Genomic DNA, 19,210 nt, shown 5'->3' with positions numbered 1-19,210 from the left:
GTTTAAAGCTGCATTCATTCATTCATTCATTCATTCATTTTTAAAGCAGTTTTTGTTCTCTACAGTGTATTATTTCAAAATTTATATTCGTTGTAAAAGCAGACTTAATGTTTTCAAATACAGATGTTGAAGAGGTGAAAAACTTTTGAACCTACAAAACAATACATATCTAAGCTATTTAATAGAGTTAAAATGTAAACAATTTAAACAGCAAAACAATCAAGCTACCCAAAATGATTAATGAAACATTATTATTTATGATAAAATAGTCTAAAAGTACTTTACATGTTTACAAGCATGTATACATATCGCCCCCTATAGGTGATATGGCCATAAAATGAGGATATACTGTATCTTATACCACATAACCTGATAAAATATTACATTTAAACTCCCAATGCACAAACATTACATCACACTTGGTTTATGGTTAATATCGTCGCTGTCCTTCCAAAACCTTGGATAACCAAATTCGCTGTTTTTCATGAAATGGAAAAAACACTGTACTTTTTAAATGATTAAATACTGTGTTATCAAAGTTGACAAGCACATTTCAATACTTTTTAGTGGTTAGATATTTGCAAAACCCAATGACAAACATCAAAGGTGACTAATAACAATGATGACAAAAAAATCACAAAATATGGAGCTTTTTTAGAAGGACAACAGTGATATACTTTTTCTCTACAACAAACCCCAGCTTGGAATAAAGCTATTGTTGTCGGTAGTTATTGTTAAAATGATAGTTTCCACCTATGATTGGATAAGTAAGGAATATCAGTTATAGTACTTTGTGGAAAAAATGGTATTGTTCCTCCAATAAATATTGTTGACCATTATGAAAAATAAATGTAAATATTTATGACAGCAATTTTCTTAATTTTATCATAAAGCATATAAATGTATAATTTTGCTCATTGCTTTATTGTCTTTCTAAGACAGAACTTTAATGAAAGCAATAGGAGAGAAACAGGCAATGCCCTATTAGTATGTAGTACTTTGCTTGATGCCGCATAAGCAGATACACTAAGCCTCCCACGTGTGGTCTTTATCTCTTTCCTGTCTGCCTCCCTACCAACCTGTCACACTTTACCTTAATGTATATTTTGCTCTCATCCACTCTTACTGCACTGATCTTCTACATCAGCCATCATCACATATATTCTCTAAATTGATCATAAAAAAAGACTTGGAATGAATGCCATTGTTGTATCATGTTGTACCATTTTCACCATCAAACATGCACAGCACAGTCTGGCCTACACATTCAGCTGTAGCCACTGATCCTAAAATCCACTCATGTTCTTATAGTCATTAGCTCATTAATCTTGGCTCATGCCAGTTCCCTCTCCAAAGCCCTAATCCTTGCTGACCTTTTTGCCATATCTGATAGCATTGACAGTGGTTTTGATGTGTTATGCCTGTTCATCTTCAAGTCAGCAACATATGTTTGGTTTTGACCAAAGCAGCTGTCCATACATGCCTATGATGATTCCAGCCTTTTCAAGTACTCTTAAGACTTTTGTATAAGATACATTTGTGTCTTTTGAAGATATTTTGAAGAACATTGGTAGCTAAATAACATTGGTCCTCCATTGACTTCAAATCCACTGAGGCATTTCTCAAAATATCTTCTTTTGTGTTCCACAGAAACTGAAAGTAATACAGGTTTTGAGTGACATGAAGGTAAATAAATGATTACATGAACTGTCCCTTTAAAGGGATAGAAGATATTTTAAACTACTCAATTCTGGGGCACCATTGACTACCATAGTAGATTTTTTTCCTCCTATAGTAGTCAATAGTGCCCCAGAACTGTTTGATTACAAACATTCTTCCAAATACATTTTTTTCTGTTTTAAGCAGAACATCGGAATGTATACAGGTTTGAAACAAATTGAGGGTGAGTAAATGATCATCTTTGGGTGAACTATCACTTTAAGTTTTCTGCACCATAAAAATATGACATCATCTAAACAAAGTGAGCTTTCATCCAGAAATCTGTTCTTGACCACAAGAATGCAAGAATCAAACATCTTATTATCTGTGTGCAGGATCGGCTAGGTTAATGTGTTTCTCTGTAAATATTTTTGATTGTGCTGATATGTTTGTATATGTGGACTGATGTCACAGTATATGACATCATTACTGATGAGATAAGTAAATATAATTCCATCTTTCTCCTGGATGTACTGTAGGCAGTTCACCTACCGAGACATAAGTCGCGCAAATGGCATGTCTTGTAGACTATCTGCTTCAACACCATATTAAATAAAACTACAAATATTTTTAAACACATACCAGTTTCAGCACCACTCTACATTCTGATAGCATCACTGTATATTTTAAGGTTAGTAAGGTGAAAGATTTTTAGGTTTGTGTATTAATAACATACATCCCTAAATAGCATTTGTGCACAGTCAAATAACAGTAATACTTTTAAGCACATGTTCTTATTAGTTAGCATAAATAAGAAGTCCCTGTCAGGGTACGTGGTGAGACACCAGGACAGAGGACCCAGGTGCCGACAGCGGGTAAGGGGTTAACAAGACATTTAATAAATAATAAAGACAAAACCAAAAAAAAACCACGAGGGGGTAACATAACAAAACAAGGGAATATAATGACAAGACAGGACAGGACTAAGACTAACTAAATGTACACAGGAACAACCGTTAACACTTGACATAATTTACAAAATGACTACACTAGACTAAACTTGACAAGACACAGGGACTTACACCACATGAATCAAAATGAACTCATTATCACTCGCGCCACCAGCCTCGCATCCTCCTTCCACAGCTCTCGTCACGCCTCCCTCGTCACATACCCCCATCGCCCCTCACAGGCCGGGGGGTACCCCCGGGGGGCCAGTCTCAACGGCCCCAGCGCCTGGGGGTATGGACAGACGAGAGAACGGAGACGGAAGCACCAGGAGCGACAGGGGCGAGAGAGGGGAGAGAGGAAACAGAAAGAAACAAATTTGGTCCTGTTCCCCAACACGCTGTCGCTCGGTCCTCAGCCAGCCGAGAGGCTCTTCTTCGCGGTGCTATGCGGTGCTGCTGGACATCCGGTGGATGGCCCGCTCCTCCTCCGCCTCCTGGCGGGTTGGCGGTGGCTTCTTTGGCTGAGGGCAGCCGGCATCAAGTTTTCCGTTCCCTGCTCCTCCCCTTTTCCTCGGTGGACGGCAGCAGGCTCCGGCCCACTGGCAACGGTAATGACTCCTCCGCTCCCTCTTGGACGGCAACCACCCCACCTCGACCCAGGCGCACGCCGCGAGGTCTTCGTCCCAGTCGATTCCTCCTGCTCCAGCACCACTGCCTCTTTCTCGTCCGCGCTGCCCGAACTCCTCAGCACCGCGATGCCTCTCGGTGGAGAGGGCTCTTCGACAGCATGTCCCTCCTTCCTCTCGGGTTTCGGCACCACTGTAATAAAAGCTCAATAAAAGGGAAGGAAGGAGGCGGGAACTGGCGAACAATCACAAACTTTTTAATCAAAAATAAACAAACAATAATCCAGCAGTAAAAAGGCCGGCAGCCACCTCACGGTAGACTGCCGGCCACACAAACATAAACAAAATTTAACATGTCCGGACCCGGTCCTCTCTCACCGTATCCTCCTGTCGCTCGTCCTTTTATGCTTCCGATCTCCTCCGTGAGAGATGCGAGGCCGCTGTGACGCCCAGCTGACACTCATTATCACTCACGCCACCGGCCTCGCTTCCTCCTCCCACGGTTCTCGTCACGCCTCCCTCATCACAATGTCTACAGCATATCCAGGGCATATCACATCCTTGGATGTGTGTATCTGGTTTGTTTTCAGTAACCTTAGAGACCAAGCAAGCAGAGGCAATTCAAAAATGTAATGTAAAATGACTCATTCAGAATCAGAATGCATGTAAATGGATTTTTTCTTAAAGGTGGTCACCCAAAAATTACAGGTATTTACTTACCCTTATGCCTGTGTTTTTTTCTGTAACAAGATGAGAAATGTAGCAGAATCATACCATGGCTCCAAAATAGACATTAATCTATGGGATTCTCACAGAAATCTTTACGTAAATCACAGTTGTTGTTGAACCGATTTAGTGGTTGTCGGCAGTTTGTGTTTCTTTATAAATTGTAATAATTGTAGATTGATTTTATGTTTTAACATAATTTCACATGCACTGTAGTTGTATTTAAAGGAAATTAAGTATATTACAGGAATAGTATGTCCCGAAATGACCGTAATCTATTTATCCTCATGCCATTCATGCATGACTTCTTTCTTCTGCCGAACATGATCAGAGTTATATTGAATATTTTTCTGTCTCTTCCTAACTTTGTCATAACATCAAATGGGGTCAATTATGAAGGTTGTTTTTTTATTAAGTTATATTAACTTTTCTTTTAAAGCCACGGTGTGAATTTTAGATTATTTTGCGGTTGTACTTTTGGAGCCCACGTAGCAATTTCGTCATCTGTTAATATTTCTCTTTGATGTTAAAGTTTGCCGGCCTAAATGAGAAAGGGAATTCCTTTTGATAATTTATTAATGATGGTGCATCTCCTGAGAGGCCAGTCGAGCTCCAGTCTGATAGGACATACTTATGATGCTAACATTCTGCAACGGCAACCTATCCTTAGCATATGAAACAACACAATCCTTTGTCTATTATCTTCCTCAAATCTCTCCACACAATATTCACTGGTTATCAAAACGTTTTGTACTTGCATCCATCCATGTCTAGGATCTGTAACCCATTGCAACTTAAGGCAGGGAAACACCCCAACCGGGTGGCCAGTCCATCACAGTGTTTGTGGACGTTTATAATGAAATGAAAGAAACCCTATGGCGATGAAATACCACTGGCCTGCTAAGGATTTTGAAAGCTTACAAGAATTTTAAAGGCTTTATATTGGCATCAACTAAAGACCATTAGTGTCATTGTATACAGTTTGTATTGCCAGAATCCATACTGATAACACTTCTGTGATTATTTTGAGCTCAGATTACTTTAGATCTTTAACGCAAACATAAACTCAGTGGATGTCAGATCCTGATGGAAAAACAGAATTTGCACGTACTTGTGAATGTGGAGCCAAAATCAATAGATTTGGACGGCAGCTGTCTAGAGCAGAACTCTGAAGAGCTCATCAGATTCCATCCCTCTCACTGCTGAGATAACACATTATCCTTGTTGCCCAACACAGTGTGATGAAAAATGAATGTAATGAACTGAGCCAATATGTGACATACGCTGTGCTGAGTGAAACAGCTTATAAAAATGTGTTCAGTACATGACTGCAGTTTACTGCTTTTTGATTCTTGAAATTATTTTCTTACACGCACATGCACATGCTGAATTGGATTATTTCTGTATTTCCTACATGATCCTAAACTTTTAGAAAAAACATTTACAATATCGTTCACAATTATTATTCAATGAGCAACTGTATTATTTTAAAAGTGGACTCAAATGTGATTAAATGGATGTTTGGCAAATCTCTGGAGTGTAAAATAAAATTGAAATGTGTTTGAAGGGAATCCTTTTTCAAATCAGAGGTATGCAGAACAGCTTTTTAAGGTGGTGTATGTAATTTCTTGGAGGATATATTGACAGAAATGCAATATAATATACATAACTACACTGTAAAAAAATTCCGTAAAAAACGGATAAAGTATGGTTACCAGTACATTTTCCTTTATTTTACGCACATTTCCGTTAATGCTGTGTAATTTAATGCACTGCAAAATGTAAAATACAGGTATAACAACTGTAAAAAATTAATACGGAAAATTCCTTCATATTAATACAGTATATTGTGATATACTGATATACTGTGATATACTGATATCCTATTTTTACGGATTTTTTTTCAGAGTGTATGTCTTCAGATGTGTATAAAGAACTTACATAATGAATACTTCAGAATGATCTATTATTACTATCTACATACATGCACCGCGAGCCCCCTAACATTCGCCATGTTGTTTCTACAGTAGCCCTAAATGGTTCTCACGTTTCGTAAATATGTTATCTCCTCCGGCAAAGAAGCGAAAACAAATCTTTGTCCTGTGAGAGTTGTCGTAGTGCTTCGAAAGGGAGGGGTGGAGTAAGCCGTTGGTTGCAATTCGCAACCTCACCATTACAGGAAACAGATTTCTTGAACTTTGAATTAGATTAAACAACATAAAATATACTAAACATCCTTCAGATTTATTTTATAAGATCAACATTCAAGCTAACCAGGAAGAAAATCTTCAGGGTTAACAGGGTTGACTTATCACATGGCAACCATTAATAAAAATCTTGGAAGAGTTTCCTCACATCTGAGAGGAGGCTGACAATAAATCATAAAATATTTTACCAGCTCCTGGTGGTGGGGCTGTGAATGTTTATGTAAGTCCATATAATTCTATGAAGAGAATTAAAAACGTTGCCCTGTAGATTGAGTTGCTTTATGCAAAAACTATGACGTGCAGACACCTGTTGGTGAATGATTAGAAACAGAGGTGCTGTATAGCTTTTCAAAGAGGTGAAACTGCAAGGAACAATTTAAACCCAAACTAAAATTAATAATGCAGAGCATTAGTGGATACTGTACCTTGTTATTCTCCTTGATGCAAATGTGACTTGTTGAGAAGGGCGTTGTGTTGTAACAGTGGGCTGTACTGTATGTCACAAAACTCTTTAAAAATGCTCTTTGAATGTGGGACGTGTTACGTCACCGGAGTCCCTGCTGCAGTTACACCTCAATCTCGGATGCCCCCAATCTCTCAAAGCATTTTTCTGCAGTCAGCTTTGAAAGAACACGAGGGAAGCCCTCTTGATCCTATAGATCAAAGTCAAGAAAACATGAGAGACAAGGGAAACCAGAGAGGGAAACCCTCAGTCAACGAAGGGATTTCCATTCTTTATTTTTATTTTGCAAGTCGGTAGCGTTTGACTATTTAGAAGTTTATTGTGTACCTGGTACACCATCATTGCCACAGATAGAAAAATCAATGCAAAGACAGATCATTTTGAGAATATATTGTAGTGTCTTACCTTTTTTACTGCATAACACTGTATCTTCTTTACTTAATTGTTTTCCTAAAGATATACAGTACATATTGTCACTGTCCTTCCGAAACCTTGGATGTCCAAATTTGCTGTTTTTCAGGAAATGGGAAAAACTACTTTTTAAATGATCAAATACTGTGTTGTCAAAGTTGACAGGTACTGTTTAATAGTTTTTATTGGTCAGATATTTGCAAAACCCAGTGACAAACATAAAGGGTGACTAATAATAATGATTTATAAAAATCGCAAAATATGCAGATATGAGGTTCCAGAAGGACAGCAGCGAAATATTATAGTGTTTTCAAATAGCTTTTATAATTACATGAGTTTCACCAGGATTAAGATGTTCTGTAAACTTATGTTAGGCAGAGAACGGCTTCAGTGATCTTGTAAAATGTTGCAGGGCCTTTTTTAAATCTTAATTTGGGAATTAATTGTTTTTTTATTTTTTATGCGTCACACAAATAAAATTTGGCAAGATTTCATCCTCCTCATTCCTAAATGGTTTTGCTGTATCTCTGTGTGAGCAGTAAAACCATTACTGGTTTTAATGGAAACTATATTGGTGTCTACTGGTAAGTGATGGATTCTATTGGTGGTATGTTATCTGGCAGATTAATCCTATTGTAATAATGCCCAAAACACACACTATAAAAGTAATCTATACAGTATACTGTCAATAAAGCCAGACAAAGGCCAAAAAAAAAGATTCTGGATTTAAGATCTGAGGGAGAGAAGCAGGACACCCAAGTAAAGGTCTCTATCGCTCTCCTTTTAATCTTATTGCTGTCTCTGAAATATTCAATAGATCTCAATTGGGATTTTTTTCTTGTGTGAAAACATTATCCAGTTTCATTAAGAATGCACAGGAGTAAACCAATAATATAATTTCTTAAACTGCAGATATTGAATTGCCCTGCAGTCCAAAGTCATTCCGAAACACTCATTTGTTTTTCTATAGCACAAATACAGTAGCAAAATTCTGAATTCCCCGTCTATCAAATCTCAGTGTAATCCTTTCGTGTGTGTGTCTATAGTTTATAAGACATACCAACATCGTATCTGCCACTGCAGGTGCTGCTCACCGACCCATATCATCACCAGCTGCACAAATGGCAAGATAAAACAAAGCTCAACTTTTCGCTCATGTGAAGTGAGTATTTGTATTATCCAACCCTCTCAAGTTTGATCTCCCCATTGGATGTCTCTTCAACAGACCAATGTTACATATTTATCTAAGCAGCTGAGCGTGTAGGGTGCTGGCACTTTACAAACTCCGGCAGATGCTTTTGCCATGAACTTATGAAATGTTGTACTATCCAGTATTCTTTAGCCTTATCTATGCCCTCATCTAGAACAAGTGAAAATGCCAGTGGAGATTATTGGCAGGATGTACTGCTGCTTGTAAATCTCTCTCTGTGCAAATAAACGAAGCTGACTGTTTATTTAGCATCGTATACAATATGTTGTAATGTTTTGTGTTTTTCTATCTTCTGTGTCTTGCTGTACACGCTGTGCTGCTTGTACACAGCACTTTTGCCCAAACAATACCTAAATGAAAAGTCCATTAAAGGAGAAAGAACAACGTCTCAGCTACAAAATGTTCCTCTGGGACAAGAACAAGTATGTGCAGCTTTCACTGTGTGAGATGTAATCTGAGGACAAACGTTCTGCCCACATTCTGAGTTTGTGGATGAGCTAATCAAACCGACAAGCCACGAAGTGAGGTCACGCCGAATCTGTGATCTCAAGACCTTTATAGGTTGAGTGGTGGCTGGTTTCTCGTGACTCCGCTCAAGGCAATTGGTAGGTGGCTTCCACAAGGTGACTCAAGGCTAATCCGCTGTAAGACGCTGCAAAGTGTTTGATGTTTCAAAGTGACTACAAGAGATTCTTCTTCAGCCACCCATGCTGAGATAATAGAGGAACACTTGTCTTAAAGAGATCCCATATTTCAGCAATTAAGACGCTCAGGCAGAATTTCCTCCCTCTGTTCGCAGAAATGCTATAAACACATTTCTCCATAAAAAAATATCGATATTCCTAGAGTTGTGCTAGCAGTGCCATGTCATGGGTTTCATTCCCAGGAAACACACGCGCTGATAAAATATAATGCTTAGTAAGCAGCTTTGGAAAAAATGTAAATGCTTAAAGGTAAAAAAGTACTTTTTGGGATCAGATGATTGAATCTTATCTCTCTACACATTAAGCAATAATGCATACCTGTATGCTGGTTCTGCTGATGCGTCATGAACAGCATATCCACAGTTCACTGAGCATCATCTACATTCCTGAATTCATACGCAGTTTATATAAATCAGTTGCAAGCTATGATTGAGTTCTATGATCTATGTAGACGACTGAAGAAAAGTAGCTGTTAAACCTAAGAAGTGGTGAAACTGCCTGTTGGTGTTCCTCTTTGACAATAAACATTGGGAAGATTTAGGTGGACAATTTTCTTTTATAAAACATGCTTAATACCTAACAAGGCATCTTAAACAATGCATATAAAAAATATCTAAAGACCTGTTAATGGGATGGTTCAACTAAAAAAATACAAATATTTTCTGCATTTTTTGATCCGCCAGTTATTCTAAAACTGTATGGCTTTGTGTCTTCTGCAGAACACAAAAGAAGATATTTTAAAGAATGTTGGTAACCAAACAACATTGTACCTCATTGACTAATATTGTATAGACACAACACCACCGAGACATTCCTTAAAATATATTTTTTGTGTTCCATAGAAAAAAGTCAAGAATTTTAAATGGTTTTGAATGACATGAAACTGTATTTTTGGGTGAACTATCCCTTTTAATATGAAATACAAAATAAAGAAAAAAAATTATAGACTCCATTCCCAGGGAGCACACACACAGTGATCAAATGTAATGTGTGGTGGCTTTATAATAAATCATTTGCCAAAGGCATAAAGGTAAATAAAACATCCCAAATACCTACAAAGCAAAATATAGTAAACAATGCATAGATCAGTATATATCTAAAGACCTTATTAACATTCTGACACAGTATTTTACTAATGTAAAGATGGGGCTGGGGGGACTTTTTTATTCATTACATTCTGTAACTGAGACAGCCTGTAGTCTTTCTGAGATTTTCAAACATTATTTTGCTTGTATCACATCTGGAGTTGTTTCCTGCATAGTTTTGCAATCTATGAAGTTCATGATTGATTCTTTGCAGAGGTTCAACGAAAGTTACATTTGAGCCACATTAACGTATATTATAATAACGTATAATACCATATATAATGTTGTTGCCACTGAAACCATCTATGTAGCTTTATATATAAATTTCACCCAACAGAAATTGGACCCCTGACTTGCTCTACCAGCTTACAGCTAATGTGTCTTCTAAAAAAACTTTTTAGAATTGCTGTTCTTATTTTGCAAAAGATTTTGGGGTGAAGACTAAAAAACGGAGGTTAAATTGGGTTAGTTTAAATAGCCATTTTCTTGATTGGTGGCTGGATTGCCAAATGTCAATTGGAAAGTGTATGAGGGGGCAGAAGATAGTGTTGGCGTAGCATGATAAATGAGATGCCTGAACCTGTGACTCAGACACCCCGCACTTGGTAATTCATATTGGAAGAATCTCTCCACCATCGTTGATCAATAAGCCAAAACTTCTCTGGTGTATCATGAAAACAAAGCTAAATTAAAAACAGCTGTCAGGGCTAGAATCTCTATTAGTTGAAGTTATTTATTCTACAGTTTATTTGTGATACTAAGGGGAAATCTAATTATTTGGATTTTGGGTTATTTTTTTGTTGGTTATTGTAACAGGGTTCAAATGAAGAAGAAGGAAGGAGACAGGGTCGGCGTGGCTGAGACTCGGTAAGAATTTAATAATGAAAAATAAACTGCACTAACATTCAACAATAACTCAGAAAAATAAGTCTTTGCTCTTGAGGTTTTTCTTTCTCTCGCTTGCAGCGTTCCCGAGCTCTCAGCCGCTGTCTCTCACTATTCCGTCGCCTCCAGGTGGCTTTTACCGTCTCCTCAATCACTGGAACGAGACACAGGTGATCATAATATGCACTTGACCTACTTGCGTCCTGTCCGTTTCCCACATCTGTCTCCTGCTGCAGACCTCGCTGAACCACGCCTCCCTCGCCACATACCCCCACCGCCCGACTCAGGCCGGGGCCCCATCCGGCCTGCAGCCTCCCCCCCTTCCTGTAAAGAAAGTCGGCCACGACCATCTGGCTCCCCGGCCTGTGGACCACCTGAAACTTGAAGGGTTGTAAAGCTAGATAGCAACGGGTGATCCGCGCATTGGTATCCTTCATGCGGTGGAGCCACTGCAGGGGCGCGTGGTCCAAACAGAGCATGAACTCCCGTCCCAGGAGATAATAGCGGAGAGTGAGGACGGCCCACCTAATCGCCAGGCACTCTTTCTCAATGGTGCTGTACTTCGTCTCTCTCCTTGAGAGCTTGCGACTGATGTACAGCACCAGCCGTTCCTCACCCTCTACCTCCTGGGACAGGACCGCCCCCAGACCTCTGTCCGACGCGTCGGTCTGCAAAAGAAAGGGGAGAGCAAAGTCAGGAGAGTGCAATAACAGGCCGCCACACAGAGCAGCCTTCACTTGGGTGTAAGCCTGCTGGCACGGCTCCGACCACTGGACCGGATCTGGTGCCTCCTTTTTAGTGAGGTCAGTCAGCAGGCTGGTGTGGTCCGAATAATTAGGTACAAACCTCCTATAATATCCCGCCAGCCCCAGGAACTGCCTCACCTCCTTTTTGGTCTTGGGTCTCGGGGAGGTCGCAACCGCTGCAATCTTGTCAATTTGGGGATGCACCTGCCCGTGACCCAAGTGGAAGCCCAGATACCTGACGTCCACCTGCCCAATTGCACACTTCTTCGGGTTAGCCGTCAGCCCGGCTCCTCTCAGCGAACTCAGGACCGCCTTAAGGTGCTGCATATGCTACTGCCAGTCATTACTATAGATAATGATGTCATCTAAGTAAGCATATGCCGTGTGCGGCCGAAGTATGCAGTACATGAGACGCTGGAAGGTGGCCAGAGCTCCGAATAAGCCGGAAGGAAGGGTAACAAATTGGTGCAATCCGAACGGCGTGGTGAAAGCTGTTTTTTCTTTGGACAAAGGAGATAAGGGGATCTGCCAATAGCCCTTAAATCCAGTATCCGGAACCGAGCCGATCAAGCAACTCGTCAATCCGCGGCATTGGATATGCGTCGAATTTCGACACAGAATTCACCTTGCGTTAGTCCACGCAGATTCGCACCGAGCCGTCCGTTTTAGGTACCAGCACTATCGGGCTCGCCCAATCACTACTGGACTCCTCTATTACTCCCATCTCTAGCATGGAATTTAATTCGGTCTGAACCACCATCTATCCCAATTTTTGGCGTCTTTGTGAACGAACTTTCGGATCATGGTTCTCAACGTGCGGTTAAAACGTTCGACCAGGCCATCCGTTTGTGGGTGGTAGACGCTGGTGCGAATCGTTTTAATGCCCAGTAACCCGTAAAGTTTGCAGAGGGTCTGTGACATGAACGCCGTTCCCTGAATCCGTGAGAACCTCTTTTGGAATTCCCACGTGGGAGATTAATGAGAACAGGGCGTCTGCTATGCTTTTCGCGGAAATATTGCGGAGCGTCACCGCCTCGGGGTATCGCGTTGCATAGTCCACTATGACCAATGGAAAGCGATGCCCTCGTACAGATCGCTCTAACGGCCCGACCAGGTCCATTCCAATTCTCTCGAAGGGGACCTGCACAAGAGGGAGAGGGCACAATGGTGCTTTTGGGGTGGCCGGTGGGTTTACCAGCTGACATTCACGACAAGCCGCGCACCATCTGTGCACGTTCTCGTGAATGCCCGGCCAGAAAAATCGGGCCGTTAGGCGATTCAACGTTGCTGCCTGACCTAAGTGCCCGGCCATCGGATTAGAATGAGCCACCTAGAAAAGCACTTCCCGACGGCTCCTTGGGATGACTAACTGGGTCGTATCCTGTTTTGACTGAGCGTCTTGGGTCACTCGATACAACCTGTCTTTTAAAATGGCAAAATATGGATAGGAGAGTGGTCGCGTTGGTTGGAGAGGCTGCCCGTCGATGGTGCGGACCTGTTCAAATGCGTTTTTGAGCGACTCGTCCTGAGACAGTTCCAGGGGAAAATCATCACACTGTGAGATATTTCTCCTCTCAACAGCGCTCCATTCCCCAGAGACAGCCCATCGTTGGCCCCGGCTCAGCCTCTCCCAGCTGCGCCACCGCCCCCTTCCGCTGCTCTCGATTCCGCCAAGAGACATCCGCACACAAATGCCCCAATAAAATACTAAAATCCAGCCAATTTGTCCAATTCAAAATTAGCGGATGCCGAAGGTGCGGATTAACAGCCACCTCCACGTTATGCTTTTGGCCCCGGAGTTGTATCGCCAAGGACACTAGGGGATAGTTCACCACATCCCCGTGCACACACCATACTTTAAACATGCGGCCCGTATCCAATGCCGCTGACTGAATCAGGCTATGGTGAATTGAGGTTTGGTTACATCCTGAATCCACCAAGGCCTGATACGTAACCCCCTTCATACTCACAGGTATTTGGTACAGGCCGGCTTGATCGAGGGCAGCCTGTGGGGTGTCCGGGATCCGGATCATTGTGCCGACCTCCATCACGGGACAGCGGTCGATAAAATGACCCGGATCCCCGCACTGCCAACAGGCCGGCCCAGGCCTCCTCCCCGCCCTAGCAGCAGGAAGCAGGCCAAGGGATTGATGAGATGAGGGTGGAGGAACGGGAGAGCTGGTGGAAGGGCCGCTGTACGGGTCCGCATTCCTGGGCGACGCCCTCGCGGCGGGGAAAAATCTGGCTCCCGTTGTCCCCCGAGAGTGGGGGGCTGGCCGCGGCTGCAGATACGGCCGGGACCTGGGAAAGGGAGTCGGACGGGGGGAAGAAGGGGAAGACCCAGGGGTAGAGAGAGAGAGAGATCGGAGGGGTTCGCCGCCATTTGGTCCTCCGCCAGCTGGATAGCCTGGGTCAGTGACGTCGGCCGGTGGCACTGGACCCACTGGGTGGCCTTCCTGGGCAGCCACGCCACGAACTGCTCCAGTACCACCGTATCGATGATGCTGTCGACGTCGCTGTCATCACTGACCAGCCGTTTGCGACTGGCGTCCCGAAGCTGTTGAGCCAACACGAAGGGCTGGCCACATTCCCCGAGCACCAGGGACCAGAAGCTCTGGCGCTGCTGCTCCAATGTCAGGCCGACCCGCTGGAGGATCACCTTTTTGAGGTCCGCGTATACCAGGAGGTTCTGCACCGGCAGCTGTTGGGCCGCGAGCTGGGTCTCGCCAGACAGCAGCGGGATAAGTCTTGCTGCCCAGACATCGCGGGGCCAGGCAGACACCTCTGCGGACCTCTCAAAGAGCTCCAGAAAAGCCTCCGGGTCGTCCTGCGGTCCCAGCTTGTGGAGCGGCAAATGGTGGGACGGGGTTGCGGCCTGCTCCCCTCGTGTAATCCAGCTCCGTTACAGCTCGGGGTTCTTCCTGCTGAGCCTGGAGGAGAACCTGGAAGCGTCTCTCCTGTTCCTCGCGGAGGCCCAGCAGGGCTGGGTGGTGCTCCCGGTGAAGACCGGCGAGCGACTGTATCACCTCCGCAAACGGCGATCCTGGCGTAGTCTGCATCCTGGCGGCAGCGTTCTCCTTCCTTCCCGGGTTTCAGCATCAGTGTAACAAGGTTCAAATGAAGATGAAGGAAGGAGACAGGGTCGGCGTGGCTGAGACTCATTAAGAATTTAATAATGAAAAACAAACTGTGCGCCACTGCGCTAACATTCAACAATAACTCCGAAAAATAAGTCTCAATTGCAGCGTTCCCGAGCTCTCAGCCGCTGTCTCTCTCTTAATAGTGAGTAAATCTCACTATTTATTTTAATCTAAAAGAAGTTATCTCATACTCGTCTTTCTCAATACTTTACAAAATAGTTTTAATCGAAGAAAACAGTAGATGTAAATATCATAACAACTAGTGATGCTTAGGCCATTGCAGAAGTGGGTCCTTTATCTTTGTAGGTCAATTACTACCATTGGAATGGAGTCGGTCTGTCTGTGTGAGATCGAGACATTATGAAACACACTCTTTGTGTAAATGTGTTCAAGTGTTGGGAAGAATACCAGCACCCAGTTTATTTATTGACAAAGGCTGATTATTTAGATGATAAAGTCAATAAACTATCTTATGTCTTGAAATAAATGCATAAAATCTGTAAACTCACAAGAGGTCAAGCTGACCAGCTGAAGATTGAACTCTAGAAGAACTGAATGAAGAATTTTAATAATTGCAGCCTCCTGCCTCTCATCATTTCTCAGATGTCTATTTTTTATCAGAGAACATGCTCGTCATAGACCAGAGGACTTTGGGGTTTATCCCTGAAAAAACACCTTGTGTAAATGTATTGACAGATACAAATTGACAGTAATTGAGAATAGGGAAGTTTAATATTACATTTATCGGTGACACGATACAGTATAAGCCGTGCTATCTGTTAATTAGATTCAGACAAAAGGCAATATTGTTTTAAAAAAGCATGAATCTTGAGTTGAGTTGAATATCAACATTTATATTTAATGTTAACAGAAACATTTGATCATTTTGACTAAGTGTTCTTCATTATTATTCAGTAATTTCTTATTATTTCTTATCATGAATCATCGACAAAAACGTTTTTGTTGTGCTTTTATTACGAAGTAAAATAAAACTAAAAATACAATAATTATTTTTTTAGCAAGAGTATTTGCTTATCTCATAATTGAGTGATCACAGCCCACCTATTATGTCAAGTTTTGTTATAGCACCTGTGAGGAGTAAGAGTGCCAGTTGAACACACCCATGAACCCATAGATCACATTTCAGCCATGCTTCCCCACTCAACGCCCTCTGATAAATAAAAAATATGTAGGCCTAGCTGAAGTCTCAAACACTCTTATCTTGGTAACAGCTGCTCCCCCAGATGGCCATCTTTTTGGCTAATTGTTGCTATCCATCTATTTGTTAAACAAGTTAACAACAGCGGTGTTAAACTGTTACATCACCAAATTTAACCAATGGGCATCCTGTCATATTTACACAGTGCATTAAAGTATGAAAATGTAGTTCATGCTAATGATGCCTGTATTGGCCATTTAGCACACTTGTTCTGTTCCATTGCTGTGCCTTGTAGCTATGTGTGTATGCCTGAAACATAAAAGCAATGAGGTGTGTTGTGAGGTACACGGCACACAAATCTGAGATAGTGATGAAATTACTGGAAATTAACCTGCAGGAAAATACCTGATGTGGATTTAATTCATAAATAAATAAAATGTAACAATCCAGAAAACATCAAACAATTGGGGAATGAGTGTTGTGTATGGGGAAACACAATGCATTGAGATCTCTATACTGCACATACGTAACCATCTGTATGAAATTATTATTAGTAGTATTATATTAATAATAATAATAATAATTTGGTAGAAGGTTGGCATGCAGTTCAGGTCCTCTTTGCTTTAGCCAATATAATTAGACAGACAGTTCAATTGCACCATTCATTTAATTATTTATTAAGTTATTTGGCAGGATGTTATTGAGAAAAAATACTTAAGCACAGAAGAATTTATATCAATATCATACTATCAGCTTGGTAAGATGACAGACAATTTACCTATGAACTATGAGAAGTGTCTGGAACAATTCAGAACTCATTGATTTTTTGGATATTCTAAAAAAATGTGATTACTGGATAAGAATTTGTCCTACACAACACTGCCACCTAACGGTGGACAAGGCAAAGTTCGGGGTTTAAATAACATTAATATTAATTAATATAATTAATTTATAATGAATAAATAAGCTAAATAAATTATTCTACATAAAATTATATTCACCAGACTTATTTAAAAAATCACAGCAAAATATACTAAATGATATGCTAAAATGTGCAACATGTTTTGAAATAATTACAAGACATTACAGTCTACCTACATTCATTCCTGTCCGTCTATCTCCTTGAAGAGAAACACTTTTCTAATGCACAAAGCACAACAATTCTACTTACTTCAGCCATCATATCACAAAAAATCTACTTAAGAACCTCTCTATATCCCTGGTAAACTTGCTGGCCTAAAACTGATCTCATCAGCAACATATTGCTATTTCATTTTGAAAATCATAATAGGCCCCAACAATATTTACAAGACAAACTGTCATTTTGATTCATAAATTTAGTCTCGTGCATGTTCATTGATGAAGGCAGGTGTTCAACGAATACTGTAGCTACAGTAAACAAAATACATTGAAATAAAACTCGAGGTTGATCAAAAACTTGACATTCCCAGTGTTCGGTGTGCCCCTTTTCATTTGATAACAGTGGAAAACAGTCATAACTCCACTTCTGAGAACAATTTAACTTCAGGTGCCCTATTAAACATGAGATCTTGCTCTGTGGATTTCAGGCACAATTGCACTCACTGGCATTGAATAACCCAAGCTGACATTCTGCAATCCAACCACCAGACACTTCCAGCTGTAGCGGAGCGCTTTCCCCACATTCTGCAAAACAGATGGACAAATACACTGAATCAAACCACATACATACACGTATACAAATAAATAACTATTAAAATTAAATCATTATTATCTTAAATTATTTTTCACAGTATATTGTGTAGCCTATTTATTTTATTTTAAATCATTGCTACTGCGTAACATGAGCAGTGTTGTTATACAATCGCATGTAATGTACGATCAGCAAGACAAACCCTTGACAACACCCACATACTTTTCTGAATTTTTTATATCTGTCCTGTCTTTTCTTGACATTGTCTTGTCGTGGTTTGTCAGTAATTTCATCCTCAACCAGTGGCTCGTATTTCTCTGGAAGAAAAGCGACGTGGACTTGTTTGGCAGACTTTTTCTTTTTTTTCACACACGTCGGCAAGTCCAACAGGTGCGTCTCGTCCGGAGTCTTATTTATTTTCTTAGTTTGTTGATCTTCATCGATGTCGACGATTTTGGGTTTGTCCTCCTTTCCATGTTTTGATTTGCGACCCAATTTAACGCGCTTTCGAGACATGTCTTTTACACCTACAATACCTACAATACTTAACGCGTCAGGTGCGAAGTTCAGGAACTTCGACCGAGTTGTAAGCGCGTGCGCAGTTAAGCACAGCAGCTTTAGTTAGGACAGTAGAGGAATGCCTAAGTTTCATTCATCAACAAACAACGGCCTTAAGAATTTGTCACCAACATTGACGAAGCTGCAAATCGCGTCTAATGAGATTACATTTTCATTATATCTCCAAAAAACGTTTTGCTGTCCAGTTTTACACCGGTCCACTTAGAATGAGCAGAAGCATCCTTTAAAATATTTTGTACATTTTTCAGAGTTGTAAAATGTTATTTCTGTAAATCTGCATTTAAATCTTTAGTCATCATCATCGTTAATCACAAAGTTAATCACAGTCACAAAGTTACTGTTACTGTTGATAAGAAAAGGGCAGTTAAACAATAAATTGCTACAGTGCTGTGCACAGTAGCCTATAGTTATTAATTGCATGTTTTTATAAACCAATCAAAACACATGATTGCTTAAAGCCTTGACTAATGAAGTCATGCAGTTATATTTATTTAGTTTTTTAAGATGCTTGTTTTCAGTTCCAAAAAAATTGCATTGCATTGCAAAGATAAATATTATGCAATGCTCTTTTATAGTAGACTATGGCAGTTACTTTACGTGTCTGAGATATAAGCTTGGACTCCGATACTCTGTACTTTAATTAGCATATTGATTATATCTGTAAATCAAGTGTTACAACATTCCACCCTTAGGGCACTGAGTTAAATGCAGTACAATAAAGGGTTACTTATGGTTAGGAAACTAGGGTATTGAACAATATAAAATGAGATGAAAACATCAATAGGCAATAGGAGGCTGTATAATTTGTACAGTTGTCAAATCAGAATCCAATTGAGCCAAGTAGAAGTCTTTCTACTCTTCTGAATGTTTAAAGTCAAATGTTGGACATTATTTCAGAGACCTTCCAGAATTGCACAGAAAGTCTTGTATTTATCCAGCATTTTTTCTCATATTGTTTTTTATTTCTCATTTTGTATATGTTTGCTGA

General features: G+C 40.7%; 1 protein-coding gene across 1 annotated transcript; it reads right to left on the bottom strand.

The window, feature by feature from the left end:
- Nucleotides 1–13,719: 13,719 nt before the first annotated feature.
- Nucleotides 13,720–18,208, bottom strand: lg10h1orf115 (linkage group 10 C1orf115 homolog). Its single transcript, XM_057343087.1, has 3 exons — nucleotides 17,866–18,208; nucleotides 17,556–17,636; nucleotides 13,720–14,331 (listed from the first exon to the last, which is right to left on the bottom strand). The coding sequence occupies exons 1-3, from the start codon at nucleotides 18,157–18,159 to the stop codon at nucleotides 13,720–13,722; spliced, it is 987 nt and encodes a 328-aa protein (XP_057199070.1). The 5' UTR covers nucleotides 18,160–18,208.
- Nucleotides 18,209–19,210: the final 1,002 nt, after the last annotated feature.

Source organism: Triplophysa rosa, linkage group LG10 (genome assembly GCF_024868665.1).
Source record: "Triplophysa rosa linkage group LG10, Trosa_1v2, whole genome shotgun sequence".
Taxonomy (NCBI): Eukaryota; Metazoa; Chordata; class Actinopteri; order Cypriniformes; family Nemacheilidae; genus Triplophysa; species Triplophysa rosa.
Note: the sequence above shows the minus strand (reverse complement) of the source record. Positions and strands in the feature narration are given on the sequence as shown.